General features: G+C 35.2%; 1 protein-coding gene and 1 long non-coding RNA gene across 15 annotated transcripts in view; one reads left to right on the forward strand and one right to left on the reverse strand.

The window, feature by feature from the left end:
* LOC143239872 (ceramide phosphoethanolamine synthase-like) overlaps positions 1-20,009 on the reverse strand; it is a 62,707-nt gene that overhangs the window by 24,129 nt on the left and 18,569 nt on the right. For 3 of the 13 annotated variants that reach the window (XM_076481478.1, XM_076481466.1, XM_076481476.1), the window contains exons 1-2: positions 17,036-17,188; positions 8,000-8,348 (exon numbers count right to left, since the gene is read on the reverse strand). In XM_076481478.1, the coding sequence (XP_076337593.1) occupies positions 8,000-8,257 (258 nt within the window). In that variant the 5' untranslated portion in view covers positions 8,258-8,348; positions 17,036-17,188. Of the gene's footprint in view, positions 1-7,999; positions 8,349-13,320; positions 13,784-14,366; positions 14,558-16,187; positions 16,211-17,035; positions 17,189-17,584; positions 17,718-18,005; positions 18,163-20,009 lie in introns of those variants that run through there. The other 10 variants (XM_076481477.1, XM_076481469.1, XM_076481475.1 and 7 more) reach the window with 8 other exon arrangements.
* LOC143239875 (uncharacterized) overlaps positions 17,224-20,009 on the forward strand; it is a 50,422-nt gene continuing 47,636 nt past the window's right edge. Inside the window, exons 1-2 of one of the 2 annotated variants that reach the window (XR_013021417.1) lie at positions 17,224-17,411; positions 17,587-17,778. This is a non-coding gene — a long non-coding RNA (uncharacterized LOC143239875). The remainder of the gene's footprint in view (positions 17,412-17,586; positions 17,779-20,009) is intronic. The other variant, XR_013021419.1, reaches the window with a different exon arrangement.

Raw genomic sequence — 20,009 nt, forward strand, 5'->3', positions numbered from 1 at the left:
TAATTTCATTTAAATACAAAATTAATAGCCTAATATTAATAACCTTTCAAGTTGTTCTGAGGCCTATTAGGCCCCACTTTTCGTAGGAGTGTTAAACTATCAACGAATAATTGAAATGAAGATGAAATAAAACTCTTATTTAAAAGAATTAGAAATAACTAAAGATCTCCAAGAATCCAATAGAAATTTACACTGAAAAAGGAATGGTTTCATAAAGGTCTAAAAGAAAAAAAAAACTCATGACAGTTTAAATCAAACTCTGAGTCACCTCAAGAAGTAGATCTACTGTTTTATAAATTCACCAAACAGCAGATAAAGTCTATTAATAATCTATTCTTCAGATACTGTTGAACGATCAATAGGAAGTGAAAAACTTTCGACGGTTTATGATATATATTTAAATTGCGTTATTTTCTCACACTATTAATTTTAATGTTATTGTTTCCCACTGAAGAACAATGAAACCACTTCTCTAACGAGTATAAACCGAATCTATACGAATTTGATTGTTACTGTGAAGATTGTTTGTTTTTTGAATTTCGCACAAAGCTACTCGAGGGCTATCTGTGCTAGCCGTTCCTAATTTAGCAGTGTAAGACTAGAGGGAAGGCAGCTAGTCATCACCACCCACCGCCAACTCTTGGGCTACTCTTTTACCAACGAATAGTGGGATTGACCGTCACTTATAACGCCCCCGCGGCTGAAAGGGCGAGCATGTTTGGCGCGACGGGGATGCGAACCCGCGACCCTCAGATTACGAGTCGCACGCCTTAACACGCTTGGCCATGCCGGGCCCTCCTCTGAAGAATATGTGGTTTTAAAATATTCTTTCAGCGTTACAAAACTAGACTATTTTTCAATAAAAGTAGTCACATCTACCGTTGAAATGGCTTTATTTATGTAAAAACGGCTGGTTTAGGTTGAGAAAATTATTTACGCATAGGAGCCAATAACGTTTCGACCTTCTTCGGTCATCGTCAGGTTCACAAAGAAAGAAAGAAGTGCTGATCGATGACTGACCACATGTTTGAAGGGGGTTGTGTAACTAAGTGTAGGAATGTAGAGGGCATGCTTAGATGTTTGATTACATTTATTAATATAGGTATAACAGTTGTTCCTTTGTATTGGTTTATTTTGGGCTTGAGTTGTCGTATAAGTAAGGCTTCTTTAATTTTGCGTTTGTTTCTTTATTTAATATTTAGGTGTTTTCTATGGTTATGTTGTGTTTATTTGACTTGCAGTGTTCGAAAACGTGTGAAGGTAACTTTGAATCTGGGTTTCATTTTCTTACTTGTTTCTCCAATATAGAAGTCGTGGTAGTTATCATATTGCATTTTATAAATAATGTTGGTGTGGTGCTTATCAGTGTAGTTTTTACATAGTATAGACCTTAGTTTTGTGCCTGGTTTTTGAATAAATTTGATATTAACTGGAATGTCATACTTTGTTACTAGTTTTTGCCAAATATTGGTTTTTTTTCTGCCGATGTCGGAAATATATGGTATACAGTAGTATATGGTTTCATGATTTTTTGATTCGTGAGATATATTTACTTTTGTTGGTTGATTTTGCTCTCTGTCTAAGTGTGTGCGTATAATGTTTTCTACGGTTTACGGAGGAAACTTACTGATGTTGATGAAGTATTATTTTATTTTGTCTAATTCGTCGTTAATTTTATCTGGTGAGCATAGTTTTATGGCTTTGTTTATTTGGTTTCTTTATTGAAAATATTCATTCAGCCTAGGTGGCCTAGAGGACATTTCGTGAAGTTCAATTAAACATGGTACGTTTGTTGGATCTATATATGTCCAAAATGTAACCACTATGGTTTATGGTACAATGAGAAACAATTGGTGGTTAAAGCGTCTTTTACGTTTGCATTGTCATATGTATTAACACAACAATGTTTAGGGACAACAAGGAACCTATTGGCCCTTCTCGACCATCCCATCCTCTAAGCCAAACTTAAACGATTAAATAAATGAAGTAAAAAAAATTAAAGCTAGTCCTTATCATCTATATATCCATCAAGCTTTCTTTTAAAATCATTCAAATTTACTGCCTCTGCAACATCCGAAGGCAACCCATTCCATTCCCTGTTCGAAAAATAAAAATTTCTTAGCTGAAGACGGCTTCTACCTTGCCTAAACCTATTTTTGTGTCCCCTAGTTCTATAATTTTCGCTTTAAATATGAAAAGTGTTAATGCATCAACATTATCGGTCCCTTTTACAATCAAAAACACTCTAATCAGATTCACTCTAATTCTATTCTTAAGAGAAAACAGTTTTAAATGTCTTAATCTCTTCTCATATGACAACCATTCCATCCCAAAACACCATTTTAGTAAACCCTCTCTGAACCTTTTCCAATAACTCAATAACTTTCTTAAGGTAAGGAGCCCACTACTGAACGGGCCTGACATGGCCAAGCGTGTTACGGCGTGCGACTCGTAATCTGAGGGTCGCGGGTACGCATCCCCGTCGCGCCAAACATGCTCGCCCTTTAGTCGTGGGGGCGTTATAATGTTACGGTCAATCCCACTATTCGTTGGTAAAAGAGTAGCCCAAGAGTTGGCGTTGGGTGGTGTTGACTAGCTGCCTTCCCTCTAGTCTTATACTGCTAAATTAGGGACGGCTAGCACAGATAGCCCTCGAGTAGCTTTGTGCGAAATTCCAAAAAACAAACAAACAAACCACTACTGAACACAACATTCCAAATGTGACCTGCACAATGAAATCATAACTTCTTTAGACTTGTACTCAATATTTCTGTAGATACAATCTGAAATACTATTTGCCACACCACTGTCAGCAGCACACTGCTTTGTTGGCTTACAAGACTTATCAACCATTATACCAAGATCCTTTTTCATTCAAGACACTGTTAAGGTTATTGGCATCCAAGTTATGCCAATAATTCAGATTATGATAACCCTTATGCACTATCTCACATTTATTATAATTAAAATACATCTGCCATTTATTTGTCCAACTCAATAAATGATCCAAATCCTTTTATGAATCAGCAGCATCCCCTTCACATCCAGCAACACAAAGACCTTAATACCATTAGCAAATTTAATTAGTTTACTGATCATTAAAAAGACCACCTCTTCACCATCTGAAACATTAATCTAGTCTGAAAGAACACCATTTATAACAACCCTTTGGTTCCTTCCATCAAGTCACTCTTCTGTCCAATTAGTTAACTTATCCCCCACATCTACAGAGATAAGTTTCTTTACAAGCCTTTTATGTGACACTTTGTCAAATGTTTTCTGAAAATCCAGATACACCAAACCTTACCCTCATCTATATAAAGAGTAATGTTTTCAAATAATGTCAAAAGGTTTATAAGGCAAGATTTTCCCTTAGTGAAACCATGTTTGCTGTCTGATAAAATTTTAATCTTTGTTAAACGACTTTATAAAGTACACTGCTGGCCAAAATATTAAGGCCAATGAACATAAAGAAAAAATATGCATTTTGCGTCGTTAGACTCAACCACTTATTTGAGTAGAGCTTCGAAATATGAAAATAAAAAAAATTTTAGAATTTAATAGAGAAAATGTGAACACTATGAAATTAGCCTAAATAATAGCTGGTCAAAAGTTTAAGACCATATTGAAACGAAGCGTTAATCGGTAAACACGTAACAAAATTTAGTCATTTGTGTTCAAGCATTAGCGTTGTCAACATCTCCCACTGACATCCCGTATGTTACATTGGGTAAAAAGGCTAAAACGTTGGCAGAGTTTGAACGTGGAAGAATTGTTGAGCTCAAAAGCAAGGTCTCTCTCAATGTGTCATCGATGGTGAGATTGGGCGAAGTGAAACTGCTGTTGCGAATTTCTTAAAATACCCTGAGGGATATGGAACGAGAATTTAATGTGCTCGGCCCAAGAAAATTTCGCCGGCGTTGAGCAGGAGGATTCGATGGGTTGTCCGACAAGACACCGGCCGATTGTCGAACCAGATTAAGGCCCTTACGGACGCAAAATGCAGCTCAAGAACAATAAGATGGCATCTACGAGAAAAAGGCTTTAAAAACCGTAAACGTCTTCAAAGGCCACGCCTCCTTCCACACCACGAAACAGATCGGTTAAACTTCGCTGAGAAACACCACATATGGGACGTAGAAAAGTGGGCAAAGGTTTTGTTCTCTGATGAGCAACAATTTTACCTGGATGGTTCAGATGGCTTCCAACGTTGCTGGCACGATAAGGATATCCCACCGGAGACATTTTCTACACAACACAATGGAGGAGGTTCTATCATGATCTGGGGTGCTTTCTCCTTCCATGGAACAATGGAGCTTCAAATTATACAGGGGCGTCAAACAGCAGCTGGCTACATTGGCATGTTAGAGAAAGCATCCTTATTGACTGAAGACCCTTGCTTGAGTGGAAATGACTGAATCTTTCAACAGGACAATGCTGCAATCCACAATGTCTGTAGGACAAAGGACTTTTTCATGGCGAATAATGTGGTTCTTTTGGACTATCCAGAGTGTTCGCCCACACTGAGCCCCACTGAATATGTTTGGGGGTGGATGGTAAGGGAAGGTTATAGACATGGACGTCAATTCCAAACAGTGCATGATCTTCGTGAAGCCATCTTCACCACTTGGAATAACATTCCAGTCAGCCTTCTGCAAACGCTTATATCGACCATGCCAAAGCGAATGTTTGCAGTGATTCGCAACTCACTACTGAGACCTCTTGTTGGGCATTTCCTACCCTGTTTAAGACTTCTTTTTGGTATGGCCGTAAACTTTTGACTAGCTAGTATTGAGACTAATTTCATAGTGTTCACATTTTTCCTATTTATTTTTATTTTCCCTTTTCTTATTTTCACCTTTCGAAGCTCTACTCAAATAAATGGTTGAGTCTAACAACGCAAGATGCATATTATTTCTTTATGTTCATTGGCCTTAAGATTTTTGTTAGCAGTGTAACTTTTATCAGATATTGCAGAAATTTTCCCACAATTGATGTAAGACTAATAAGCCTATAATTACTGGGACAACTTCTATTACCTTCGTTGAAGATAAGAGTGACATTAGCTAATTACCAAACTGTTGGTACTTGTCCACTATTCAAGGATTTACAAAACACTGTGGCAAGTAGCTAACATATCTAATACTTAACTACCTTTAAAACTCTTGGAGAAATATTATCTGGTCCAGGAACTTTATTCTTTGAAACTGTCAATTTTATATTAACAAGCTAAGAATTTGTTCAACTTTGTCTTCATATATCCATTGTTCAAGATGAGGAATACCGCTGAGGGCTTCATCAGTAAAAAACAACGAAAAAGCAGAATTTAATAACCTAGTCATCTCATAATTATCAGATACAAGCCTTTCTTCGTCATCACTCAAGGGTTCTGACCACATCTTAACATTTTGTTTACCTTAATGTACTTTGAAAAATTCTTACTGTTAATTTTATGTTATCAGTCATATGTTTTTCGTACATCCTTTTGGATGTGCTAATTTATTGTTTGACCAACTTTACTGATCTTCTACAATGGCAGTCAGTGTAAATTTCTTAAATTGTGATGCTTTATTTAACTCTCATCTTTCATATCATTTGTGAGCCAATCTGTTTTCTTACTCGCAGCTACCCTGTTCTTTCTATAAGAAATGTTTACCTTGAATATTTAAGAATTTTTCACATCCAATCATTTGTTCCATTTGCAACAGATACTTCTTGTTACATTCCTTCACAGTTTGTATTTTTGAAATTTACGATCAAAATATCAATATTCTGGATTTCCACAAGTAGCAAAACATCGAACCTGACACAGCAATGAACACATGTACCCAAAGGGTCTTGAATTTACGCCCTATCAACCATTTCTATATGACAAGTTAACAGTAAATCTAAAATAGTATTATTTCTAATAGGTTCCTTGACTAATTGTTGAAGAAATCCATCTTGTACAGTTTCCAGCAAACTTTTATCCCTCCTGTTTTGAGTCTAACATTTCTCAATCAGTATGTCTGAAATTGAAACCACCCATAATTCTGACTTCATTAACAGCTGAAATCTTTAATCTCACTATAAAATTTCACCAGTTTCATTTGGTGGTCTGTGACAAATTCCTGCTAAAAAAGTGTTTCCTTTGATAGCCAGTAACATAAACCCGAATGGATTCAATCTCCTTGATATTACCCTTAATATTATCAACTTCAACAGGACGTAACTCACACTTTACTTATAGTGCTACTCACCCATTTCTTTGTTACTCTGTCACTATTAAATGACCTATGACTGTATATTTCAAAGAAATTTTTTTCATCAACATCATCTTCATTTAACCATGTTTCAGTTATTCCCATTACATCAGAATCTAATTCCCACTAGTGTCCTAAAATCATATATTTTACTTCTTACATTTCTAGCATTACAACAGTAATAATTAAGCATATGTTTATAACTATTTTATAGTCATTTTCTAAGCTAAACGTTCCTCTGCATCTCAATTATGTTTCGTTTAATTTACTTTTGCACACACCATGTAGTTTAAAACTTGTCTTAGAGCTAAGTTTATAGATCTTGCAAACACACCAGACCCTTTCCTACTTAAATGCAAACCATCCATTTTAAAAAGTTCTCTACTTCAACTGAACTGATCCCACAAGTCCAACCAGCTAACCCGCTCATCCTTACATACTAATTTCCATCTAGCATTGAGCTCTAGTTATCTACTTAAAAATTCACCTCCACAATTAATATTTGGCAGTAACCCTGACAATTAATTTATGGCCTTTATCGTTTAATGCTTTTATCAACCCCCTGTACTTATTAATTAGTTTCTCTGACTTACACTTCCCTATATTGTTAGCCCAGGCGTGCACAACAAAAACTGCATAGTTGCCAGTCCCCTTCATTACATTTCACGCTCTGTCAGTTATGTCTTCTACGTGTATTCTAAGGTAGCATAATCTACATCTTTTCTTCATATTTCCCCACAGACTACTCTATCTACATGTCGTGTCAAGAAGTCACCTATAACTATAACCTCTTTAAGTTTACAATCCATATCCTTGTTTAATCCTAATATTACCTTTTCTGACTTCCTCAGTGTCGTTGTCGACCTTAGCTGATACTTCTCTTGCATGTAAAAACTTAAGCTCCTCTTAAAGTCCTCCTCTTATTTCCCACAGTTTATAATTCTCTTTATCTGTTTCCTCAACTTTAGTAAGTATAGCCTCAAAATGTTCACCCAACCTGTAAACTCTACATATAAGTTGAACAAACTCTCTTCACTCTAATTAAATACCTACAGCGTGTTGTTAACATTGTTAGGCCTAAGTTTGACAATTAACTGGTTTTAGACCGCACCTATTAAATGAAACTATATATTTGTCTTCTATTCTCACTGACAGTTGAAATAAAACTAAGTCCAAAGAACCATTACTTGCACTAAGCCTAATCTAACGTTAGACAACACGTTACACTATTAAAATCTAAATTAAAAACCTACTAGTTTAGTCCCCAGCCTTAATTAATCTAGTTTGTTTTATTTTTTGCTAACCCGCTCTAATTTCTAAACATTAAAAATATTAAAACTAAATAACATTAAAAAATTAATTTTATAAGAGCTTAGCTTTCTAACGTCTTCCAGTATGTTACTGAATTAAAGTTTCATACATTTTATTGGTTATTTTGTTATGCATATTAATATATTGTATACTCGTCTAATATATATTTAGTTTCGCTAATTAATGCACATGACCTTAAGTACTAACCGCAACAGACCACTCAGTAAGCACTGCAGTCTGTAAGCCAAACATTACTTGTAATGAAGTTTTTTTGGAGATAAACATCTGACTTCATCCAATCAAATCCGTTGTATAATATTGAATTTTAAAACAAATTTCACCTGAAGTTAAAAAAAGAACAAAGTCCGTCTATAATTAAAAGTGTAATGCCATGTGAGACATATAAGTAACTATAACACTTGCTAAATCAAGCAATTCAAACTTACGTAATTGAATAACTGAGCTATTGGTGTGAGGATGTAATTATTTATGGGATCCATCATCATCATCTTCACCGAGAGACCCGTGAATGGTGAAAGAAATGAAGAAGTTCTATCATCTGACTGTTTTGAGTTGGGTAAAACTGGAGCTATGAGCTGAATATTATGATATAGCGCTATGTCCATCCAGAGGAAATAGATTAAAAGTCCTGATATGATCATCAACGTTAAGCTGTGTTTCAGTACGGTGTGATTCACAGACATATCTAAGATCGTCGACTCCTTGTACCGGTCCTAAGCTGTTTTCACTCTATGCAAGAGTATAATGGTACACACCATTAGATTATTTCCCTCTCTGAAACAAACAAAATACAATGTGGGTTAAATCTAGATCCAAAACTTCATAAAGTCTTTATCTTTCATGTTTAAGTCTCAAGACGTAGATACTTTGATCTGCTACACTATCGAGTTTCGAACCCTATAATTTAATTTTCACTTTGATAATCTATTAGGCCAATAACAAAGAAAATACTATACAGCATTAACCCTATACACGATTCTTCAAAGTTATTTATGCATCAAATTGTTTGTGGTCCCATCCATGACTGTTGGTTTCAAAGTTCCTAATAACTTACGTTTACCACAAACACACACAAAATGCTATCAATATTACAGTTATTATAATACTGTTAGTTTTTTGCTATACGCCTTTTCCCAATAAATCAATGTAAGTCTAAAAGTTAATAACGACAAAACCATGATTCCGACATTCATGGAAACTACGAGCGAGACAAATGGTCCGTTGTGAAGTTTTTGCACCTAACAAGAAAATAAGCAAATGGAATCTTTAGTCCTATTAAGTCACCACACAGTAATCTAAATTAATTTAGGAACGTGAATAATGTACGAACATTGCATCTGATTAATTACTGAATATTCTACCAACTGTTTAATGATTATTTATACTACAGATTTATGTTCTTTTTCACCAACGGTAAAATTGAAAAGATAATCTGTGAAGTAGAAACCTAATGCATTCCTTTATTGGCCAAACTACTTCACTTTATCCTGCACCACATCCAGTCTACAAACACCATTCAAAGTTAATTTATCCTGCACCACATGCTGTCTACTCACAAACATCATTCAAAGTTAATTTATCCTGCACCACATGCTGTCTACTCACAAACATCATTCAAAGTTAATTTCTTTAGTATCAAATCTACTCACAAATCCCGGTTAGAAACTACCACCATGGAAGTTACTACCAAAAGGTCAAAAGGTTTGTTTGTTTGTTTTACCTGGAACCCCAACCTTGTATTCAGATAGGTACGTACGTAGCAAAATTTGTGGTAACTGTAACTTCATGTATAGGTTTAATCCTACGAGTAACCTCTTTGTCCCTAATGGCAGAGACAAAAACCGCGTGCAAGATGGGAAATTACAACCACACAATGGTATAGGCCAGCTTAGATGTTTCCAACGTAAGCGATTTATGTCGCACATGTTACATATACATTCTCGAGCATGGTGTAATACAAAAGGAACGAAACGGTACGTATTTATCTTATTCGTGAAAAACCGAAAACGTGCGGATTAAATGTTAGACAGTTGTCTACATTTTAAAAAAAAAGTTTCGTTTTATGTGTCTTCAGAAATGCCCGTTTTGTTTATTTAGCTGTAAATTTTTGTCAATAACAGAATCACATATTACAATTGTATACAGAGTGACCCGTAAGTCTCTACCCATCCATATGTTATTATGTTATATTCAATTACGCATATATTATAAATTTGTTTCTTTTTTTTTCAGAGAAATATGGCCGATGTAAGCCCATTTACACTTGAAGATCGTATTGTGACAAGTACGTGGGTACATGAGCGCAAGAATACTGGTGACACCACACAGATACACTGGATACATAAGAAGGATGGGTAGGGACTTACGGGCCACCCTATATATGTATTGTATACTCTACTTTTACGATGTTTAGGTCTAGGCCAGATTTCCGGAGTAAGAAATATCATTCATTGGTGCACGAGCACGTGAATCTGGCTAAGTTATTCATTTCCTCTGCTCGGTATTAATAATGTACTACTTTTATTCTTATTATTGTGTATCTGTATGTCACTGAAGCTGGAGTGGGGGATGAGGTAGGAAAGCGGGTAGGGGAGTTGTCGTAATCGACACTTTGCGTGCAAGTGTAGCTACTTCATGGATGTAGCGAAGGCATTTTAAATGAACTAATGGAAACAAAAACAATCTCACCGACTGTTAACGCACGATCCGTGATGAACCAAAACACCCACAACATACAAGCATCCGCAGGACTGTACGGTAAACGTGATAGCTTATAACGCTAAACTTAAAAGTGCACACTGTGCGATGGATGAAGCGCAGATAGCCCATTTTGTAGATTTGAGTGAATAACAACCTAACCAAATTAAAATATTATGTTAAAAAAATGAACATCACCATTATAGTTAAGTAAGTAACATCACTGTTATATAGGTAATAAGGAACATGAAATATGAAACTTAAATTTAAGGAAACAATATAACCTTTACAACTAAAGAAACAATGTAGAGAATAGAGACAAGAATTAATGCAAATAACTTAACAACCCCTTATTCAATGTATAGCTGCTATTAAACGTTATGATGTTAAAATCTATGTTCCCTGACTTCCAGTCCTCTGCTTCCCTTGTTCACAAAGTACTTGGAACTTAATAAACTGTTTGTGTAGACAAGAGAGAGAGGGCAGTTAATCCTCAGTATATCCGTAAACTCTTTGAATACACTAAGCAAATAGAGGAATTTGAATGTCTCTCTTACAAAACACTCCCAATGTGTGGAGGGCGAATTACACGTGGCGAGATTAAATAACAGTAAATTTGATAAACGGTGACATGAACCGAATATACGCCTCAAGTAATGAGGATATGGAATCTTCTAAAACCTGTTATACAAAACATGGATTGCTCAAAATGTTCTTGGAAAATGCACAACATATACTAAAACTCCGTGGTGGATATTACGTCATTTAACAGGAATTACTGGTGGCTTTACCTCAAATTATTGTTTTATGTTCAGTGGTTTTTCCTCCTCTTTGTAATTTGTTGTTATACAGAAAATAGCAGTTACAAGTATTCTAAAGCTTATTTTTGTCATATCCGTATGAACAAAAAATCCAAGGTCGATACTGTGACATTTAACGGGAATTATTTGTAACTTCAAATAAGTTGTTACTTTTTGCCTTCTGTACCTTTTCTCTCCCAGTTGTCATTATTTGTTAGGGAGATAACAGTTATAATACAAATTTTCTACAATTTGTTTTTGTAATACTCGTTAGACTGGTGGTGAACGGTAAGTTTACAAACCTAAACGTTAATATCCGACATTTAATTCCGCATGTTGGACAGAGTGTAAACAGCTTATTAAAAACGACAATACGGCCCGGCATGGCTAGGTGGTTAAGACAATCGACCCGTAATCCGAGGGTCACGGGTTCGAATCCCCGTCACACCAAACAGGTTCAAACTTTCAGCTGTGAAGGCTCATAATATGGTGGTCAGTCACACTATTCGTTAGTAAAAGAGTAGCCCAAGAGTTGGCAGTGGGCGGTGATGACTAGCTGCTCTCCCTCTCGTCTTACACTGCAAAATTAAGGACGGCTAGCGCAGATAGCCCTCGAATAGCTTTACCCAAAATTCAAAACGACAACAAAAAGTAATGAAATATCATAATATAAAAAGTCGGTATGAGATACAACAAGTACATGCTTTCTTTTAATAACTGTAATTGATTTGGAAATGTCACAAAAACACAAGTAACTTAACTAAAACGTAAGAAGTTTTAGCAACTCTTATGCAAGAGCGTCAACAGGGGGGAACTTCCCTCCTGAAAAAAAGAAAAACATTTCATTTTTCCCCTTTATTCTTTCACCAAATGTATGATGTTTTTAGTCCATAACAACTTCACATTACTTTGTCTCATGAGACTACAGATACGCTATGAGTGAGTTTTCTGTGTTGTGCCAACTACGATGTCGAAAAAACGGTAATTATCGTTATAAGCTCTCAGATTTACAGCTACACTATCACGGGCGTGATAATAATTATTAGGTAAATAGTCAAAAATAAGTAAATAAAACTGCTTTATATAACACTAGATAAAAGTATACTAAAAGGACTATACACAAATCTCATGAAAATGTTACTAGAAGTTCCAACATATTTCATAACAAGTAAAACTGTATGTGGATAAACTCAACACACACGAAATACAAGTGATTATTATTATTATACAACTGACAACAAATGGTTAGATTTTACTGGCATTTTTGTAAATTCTTTTCGAACTTAAGAACATTTCATAATATACATAAGTGTTAAATATTTCAAAATTCTCGACATTAGTTAACTGTATACACAAATCTGATAAAATATAATGTGTTATGAGGGTTAAGAAGCTTGGAATATAATATTTGTGTGGTGTATATGTGAAGATAAGTTGTAAAGTAATGAAACCTGTTTTTGTCACGCCATTTACTATACCAACTGAATGTACTTATAATACGGAACACTTACACAATTTCACTAGCTGAAGTCAGTGTAATAGGTAAATTATTTGTTTACCCGAAAAGCAGCTGTTTGTACATTACTCATAACTGTGGATTCGCTACATATACATAAGCTAAATCCATAATAACAGGAACTGTGTCACTCTTGGAAGCGGAAAACTATTACAACGAATGGTAATGGAACAAAAGAGGTTACGTTAACCACAACAGTCCAAGCTAATCTAAAGCAATGCCTTTCTCTGCAAAGTGAAAGCTACAATTACAAAAAGAGAACCTTTTCACCACAATAAGCCACTGTGATAAAGCGAGAGAGAATTGTTGGTACCTTTAAAAGGATTCACAAAGAACGAGCGTTAAAAAAATAATAAGCTTTCGGACACACCTAGAAATCAATGATAATTTTCATGAGAACAATAATAACTGAAGGAATTGAAGCCACTAGAATTTCTTTCGACTTCGTTCTGTGAAGGTATGTGGTTTAATGTTCAGCCTACAGGCATTCGTACAAGCTTGTTACATAACTTCGTCGTTGAGAAAGTTGTTTCATGAAGAGGACGAAACTTGGGATTAATCTTCGAAAGTAACGGAGAGAAATCAATATATTTAACAATTTTTACCCATTTCATGGTGCCCAATTACGTCACAGAAATCACAGTTAGTACAGAACATAAATTGTTTAATACAATTTGAAATAGCGGTTTTAAGTACAGCTTCGGGTGTTTTCTCTTACCACTATTACACTTACTCACTACGTAACGATTCGTTGTATCATTGCCCGGCATGGTCAGGTGGTTAAGGAGATGGACTCGTAATCTGAGGGTCGCGGGTTCGAATCCCACGGCTGAAAGGCGAGCATGTTTGGTGTGACGGGGTATTTTTATTCGTTGGTAAAACAGTGGCCCAAGAAGTGGTGGTGGGTAGTGATGACAAGCTGCCTTCTCTGTAGTCTTACACTGCTAAATTAGAGACGGCTAGCGCAGATGGCCCTCGTGTAGCTTTGCGAGAAATTCAAAAAACAAACAATCGTCGTATCATCACCTATGAGCAAGTGGATTTTCCTGTTTTACATTAGTTTGTTTCTCGATACATAATGGGTTCTCGATACATAATGTGATGTGTGGGTATCGAAACCATATTTTTAGCGTTATGAGCCTCCAAAACAACCAATGAGCAACTGGAAGGCCTTATGAATTATTTATTCGTAGAAACTATAGGAGAAAAAAACAACAACACGTTAAGTTCAATATAACACATTAATTTAAATAATAGTTAGAGAAGTCTATCAGCTTGTTCACATCTAAACAATACAACTAACTACAAACTAAACAAAGCCACCCTTAATGAGCAGATGGACGAAAAAATATTATGGCAGTTCTTTATCAACAATAAAATAGTTGGATTAATGTTGTTCGTAGAAGCTGTGGTATTACTCAAACATTTACATTTGGCCAAAAGTCGTTTCTCACATAGAGAGTTATAGGTGTAACTTCACCCGATAACTACGGTACGTTACACACATGGTATCTTATATTTAACACATAACTTCGTATATTACATGGCTAATACTAGAGTTTAAACGGTTACATTAACCAGACGGTCTGCTAACAACACATTCTGGTCTACATTTAGCTTCAAAACGGTTATATTAACCAGAAGGTCTGCTATAATACATTCTGATGAACAATTTTCACGGTATAACGTATTTATTATGAACGTTGAGAGATATTACAAATATATGTCGAGAACTTTCGAATCGGACGGATTGTAAGTAATAAATGTTATTAAACTTACCTACCGAAACTCTTACAACATCTTACACGTGAAGTGACAGAAACGCAACTGTTTAACGCAATACATTTAGATCTGTTATCTAGCGACTCTGTTATTTGTTTGTGTGGTTTGTGAATAAGCTACGCAACCACTTATTTATGAGTCGTAACCTGCTACGAGTGGTGAAACGTTGATTAATCTTGAAACAGTTGAAAGCCGAAGAATACCATTTACAACAATGTTTAACACTGACTAGAACGTCCCTTAAAATAACTTGCCGTACAACTATGCTCCCATGATAACAAATGACAGATAAACGCACACGTTTTTATGTCGCTGTATTACCGATGGATACAGTGGATTGAATGACATTCCAGAAAGCACATTTCCTGGTTCTAATGGATGATTATTCATTCTACACAAAAGGTGCAATTATAACTATTCGACGTACTTATAAATGAATGACATTCCACGAAACTAAAGTTGGAAGAGAGGAGCGTTACACCTAACTGTACTTTTCGACTATTCAATATAAAAATTACAGTTTACGATAGTTTTATAAACATACAAAATAAAACTACACATCTTTCTATACAATACATTCACAATCACGAATAAATTCGCGCTCAGATCCTTACTCAGTTAAAATAAAACTATAAGATTGTTAAGAGAAGAAAAAAATATAATTTGTTACGCTCAATACATTCAAAGATATTTAGAGTATTAAAGCGACTATGTCGTCCATATTAAAGTAAGACATTCGTTATGACATGTTTACCTCAGGTAAAACATGGTTAAATATATTTCGTATGTATTTTAGACAATATTAAACAGGGCTAGGGATATTAGAGGGGGAGAATGACACGGTAGTGTCATTTGGCTTGAGCCTTTAGCCTAAAAGACACTTTAATTTTATACTATTTTTTGTATTTGTTAAGTTTTGCGACTTATTTTTATTCACAGAAAGGACCAGGTAAGCATTTTTTAAATGTTAAGAAATACATGCTAACGAAAAAATATTAAAATCATAAATGTTTTGAGACGGCTTCACTATTAGTTGGTGAAAAGTAGCCCAAGAAGCGATGGTGGGTGATGCTGACTAGTTGTTTCCTCTATATTCTTTCATTTCTAATTCAGGGAAGTACATAGAGGATAGCGTTTAACTTTGTGCGAAGTTTAACAAACAAATAAGCCGTGCTTAGATATACTCGATAAAAACAAACATTATGCCATTCGTTGTAGCCAAAAAGTGAAATATCTGTTTGGTCAATGAACAACAGATTTAGTTTTGTCAAATGCTAGTTATATATATAAACACACATAGCTTTTCATGACAAGGTTCTTTATAAGGTTTTTGCTTTTACTTAACGACAACAATCAGCAGTAAAATCAGTAATTCTCTACCACCTTAACCCTGACTTGATTGGAAAACTCCTTGGTTTTCATGGTTGGTTTGTGGCTTGAACAGATGCACTCAAACTGAAGTCAAGTTAAACCACTTTGACCACACACAAACAAGACCATTATACTAATTGTGTGACCTTTCAGACTAATCTTTTGCACCTGAGCTTATTCATAGTTGCCGTAAGAAAGTGGTGGAATACTTATGGAGTTGATAATATTCTAATTTTCTTTAAAAATCTTATTTACTTATATGATATCAGCGGTTTTTATATTTCTTAGCTTCCAGTAGCTTCTAAATATAAAGTCTCATTTAAAGGTTTCATGATTACAAGCAAGGAGGTAAAAGGCGAATACTTATACAAGAAACAGTACATACTTTATATAGATAACCAATACCATACACATTTCATATTGCGTGCCTCTAAATATACTCCCTACCTCGTGTCAGGCTCGGCATGACCAAATGGTCAAGGTACTCGACTCGTAGGTTCAAACCCCCGTCACACTAAACATACTCGCTCTTTCAAGCGTGGAGGCGTTAAAGTGTGTCGGTCAATCCCACTATTCGTTGGTTAAAGAGTAGCCCAAGAGGTGGTGGTGATTATTAGCTGCCTTCCCTATAGTCTTATATTGCAAAATTAGGGACGGCTAGCGTAGATAGCCCTTGTGCAGCTTTGCGTAAAATTCAAAACAAAACAAACCAAACCTCCAGTGTCTCTTGAACTGCGAGAAAGCTATCTGTACCAGCAGTAATACACTAGAAAGAAGGCAACTAGTCAACATCATCCACTACCAACTTTTGGGCCATTCGTTTATCAACGTATAGTAGAACTGACCATTACTTATTGCGCCCCCACGACTGAAAGGGCCAGTGTATTAGGCGATTGAGATTCAATCGCGAACACGCAAGTTATTTTTGAAGTACTCTAACTATCAAGCCTTCAATGGTAAGTCTGTAGACTTACGACACTAAAAATCGGATTTAGATACCCGTGCTGAACAGAACACAGATAGTCTATTGTGTAGCGTTGCATACGATAACAACCAAGCCTAAATAATATTGATGTTTCAAATTATTTACGTTATTGTGTATGTCTTGCTGTTTGTTTTATATGGTGAAATATATATTCTAGCATGTGTTGTTATATAAACGTTTACTTTTAAACTTTCACACCTTTGAGCTATTTAGAAGAAAAATCTGAGCAAATCAGATACAACTAATTGGTTACAATGTATAAATTAAAATCCATTGTTTTCTTTGGAAAACAATTAAACAATAAACTTACCTAAAATAGTATACAAAAGAACCACGTACAAGTGTGCAATAAAACGAACTGAGAGGCTTATAGCACTGGGCTGAAACAGCCAACAACGTCACCATCATTGAACACGTGGCTCCCGTTTTGATACGAGTGTGCATCAACTATACCTAATCAACTACGTATCTTTAGTTGTACAAAGGTCAAGCGTTGAATATCGATAACGCAACCTGTACTTCATACTAACATTAAATCGCATGGATTCTGTTAAATCTGGAACAGAATAACCGTGATCTTTGAGTTCCTACCATTATGATTAAATATAAACCAGCAGAAACACTACATTTCCAGTACTGGTTACACACTTAGCGTTAATTAACCGTTCACTTTTTAATGTAAAATAGTAAGTGATATTATAATAAATATCCTTAGCAGACACTTATGTCACCACTAAGTTATAAACGCTTAATAGTAATAATTCTAATAATATTAATTATTTTCGTTAAATTTGCGAAACACGTGATAATATTTTTATTATACTATTGCACAAATCAATTACGTATTATTTTCACTTACAGATCTGTTACGTAAACTGTTTTCTTTTGCTGTGTTACGAGAGAAGCCTGATGAAGACTGAGCTAGTGGTCCCTAATTTTGAAATGGTAGACAATAGGAAAGGCAGCTGGTCAACACCGCTCACCCCCAGCTCTTGGACTACTGTTTGACAGTGGGATTGACTCTCAGTTTATACCACTCATACGGATGAAAAGGTAGGCATGCTCTATCACGAATTTCGAACCCGCGATCCGTAGACTGTGTTCGAGAGCCTCAGTCATCCATTCGGACACGCAAGGTTAAAGAAATATATAAAACGTTTAAATTATTTCTTCTAAGCTTTAGTATACGCACACCTGACTACTACTGTTCTTCAAATTGTATTTTCCACTAATGATAATTTAAACTATATACGTATAAATATAAATAATGTATATTTTACCTGAATATGTAAAACATAAGAATGGTATATTATATAAATATATATAACCACCACACGCTGATCTTTCTTTCTGATTTAAGTTAATATCAATTTTTGCTTGTGAACTTTCACCCGTGCTGTCGTTGTTCAGAACAGGTGGGGAGTACTCAATATATTCCTTTGACGTAAAGAAGCCGATGAAATTCTCTGAGCGCAAAGTACAGGCGTATTTGTTGACAAATACTGATTTCCCATGATACGCTGGGAATTTTATAGAACAATAAATTACAATATTTAAAAGTCCTTGTGAAACAAGTTACTTGGAAACGGTGTATTATACTACAATTTGTAGAGGACGTATGTAATGTTATCTATACAAATAAGTTGTTGATAATATACGTTGTATGTCATCATCTCCTAGCGGTCGTAAACCTACACTATGATCGGTAAAGTGTTAACTCTAAGAAAACCATAGTCAAAATTTGAGTCATAATTATGTGTACGGATACAGTTGGTTTTACTACAGTATAATTAATGTTTGTAGTATGGCACAATATCTACAGTGTATCATAAACATTCTAGATAATGTTACAGTAAAGATACTCCTGGTTCCATTAAAGTAGAAGATAATATTAGGCCTGTCTTTCAAGATTTGCGTCTTGCTTGTTTCCACGCTGATTGATTATACTGAGAAAAACCAAGTAAGCTTACAGTAAAACTGGAGACATGCGTAACATCCCCCCACCTCCCAAAGACTGGTGATTACGTTGTTCTTAACGTAGAACAGTGTTTCCTAACCATCTGTGGCCCTCACACCACTCACATCAAAAGTGTGAGCTCACACATACTGAAAAATAATTCATTTCTTTCTTCCTTCATCAAAACCAAAGCGTGTTTCAATTTGCATGTTAATAACTTGCATGAATAGGACACTTCCGCTCGACCCTGGACCCTTATTTAGTACCCCATGGGGCACCAAACTCTAATTGAGAACCCCTGACGAAGAGATTCCATACAAAAACACGTTCTGGTATAGAAACTTTAAATTCTGATCAATATCTAGAGAGGGCATTAAGAAAAAAGAAAACAGAGTTAAATAAGTCATATGAAATTTGTATAAAAAATTGTGACATAATTTAGAGAAACCTAAAAGAAACTGTTAATAAAAAATAACATTCACATTACAGATAGAAAAAATTAAAGTAAAGGAAACAGTTACTAAAAATACCATTTACATGACAAACAGTAATAATTAAATTAAATTGTTTTGTTTTGAATTTCGCACAAAGATACTCGAGGGTTATCTGTACTAGCCGTCCCTAATTTAGCAGTGTAAGACTAGAGGGAAGGCAGCTAGTCATCACCACCCACCGCCAACTCTTGGGCTACTTTTTTACCAACAAATAGTGGGATTGACCGTCACATTATAACGCCCCCACGGCTGAAAAGGCGAGCATGTTTCGTGTGACGGGGATTCAAATCCAAAGATTCAAAGCCAGAGAGAGAAACTATAGCCATTATGATACACGAAACAAAAGTAGCAGAGAAAATGGTCAAAATCATCAGGGATATTCCAATAAAAAAAACAGGCTTAGAATATTTTATCAAGACTCAGAACCATTATGGATAACAAATCGCGATTTTCTTAATAAAACAAAGACATCAAAGTGTAGGATAGAACATATTTTACATAACTTACACACTGCCAGCATTTTAACCAAATATTTCCGAGTCAAAGAAGATAGAATAAGAAAGATAAAAAACTCCCTCGTATCAACAATAACAGAAGAACATAGATCTTCCCTAATGTGATCGTCGAAGTCTTAAACTATCAACGAATAATTGAAATAAAGATGAAATAAAACTGTTATTTAAAAGGTTAGAAATAACTAAAGATCTCCAAGAATCCAATAGAAATTTACATTGAAAAAGGAATGGTTTCATAAAGGTCCAAAAGAAAAAAAAAAACTCATGACAGTTTAAATCAAACTCTGAGTCACCTCAAGAAGTAGATCTACTGTTTTA

Source organism: Tachypleus tridentatus, chromosome 13 (genome assembly GCF_004210375.1).
Source record: "Tachypleus tridentatus isolate NWPU-2018 chromosome 13, ASM421037v1, whole genome shotgun sequence".
In the NCBI taxonomy this organism is placed as follows: Eukaryota; Metazoa; Arthropoda; class Merostomata; order Xiphosura; family Limulidae; genus Tachypleus; species Tachypleus tridentatus.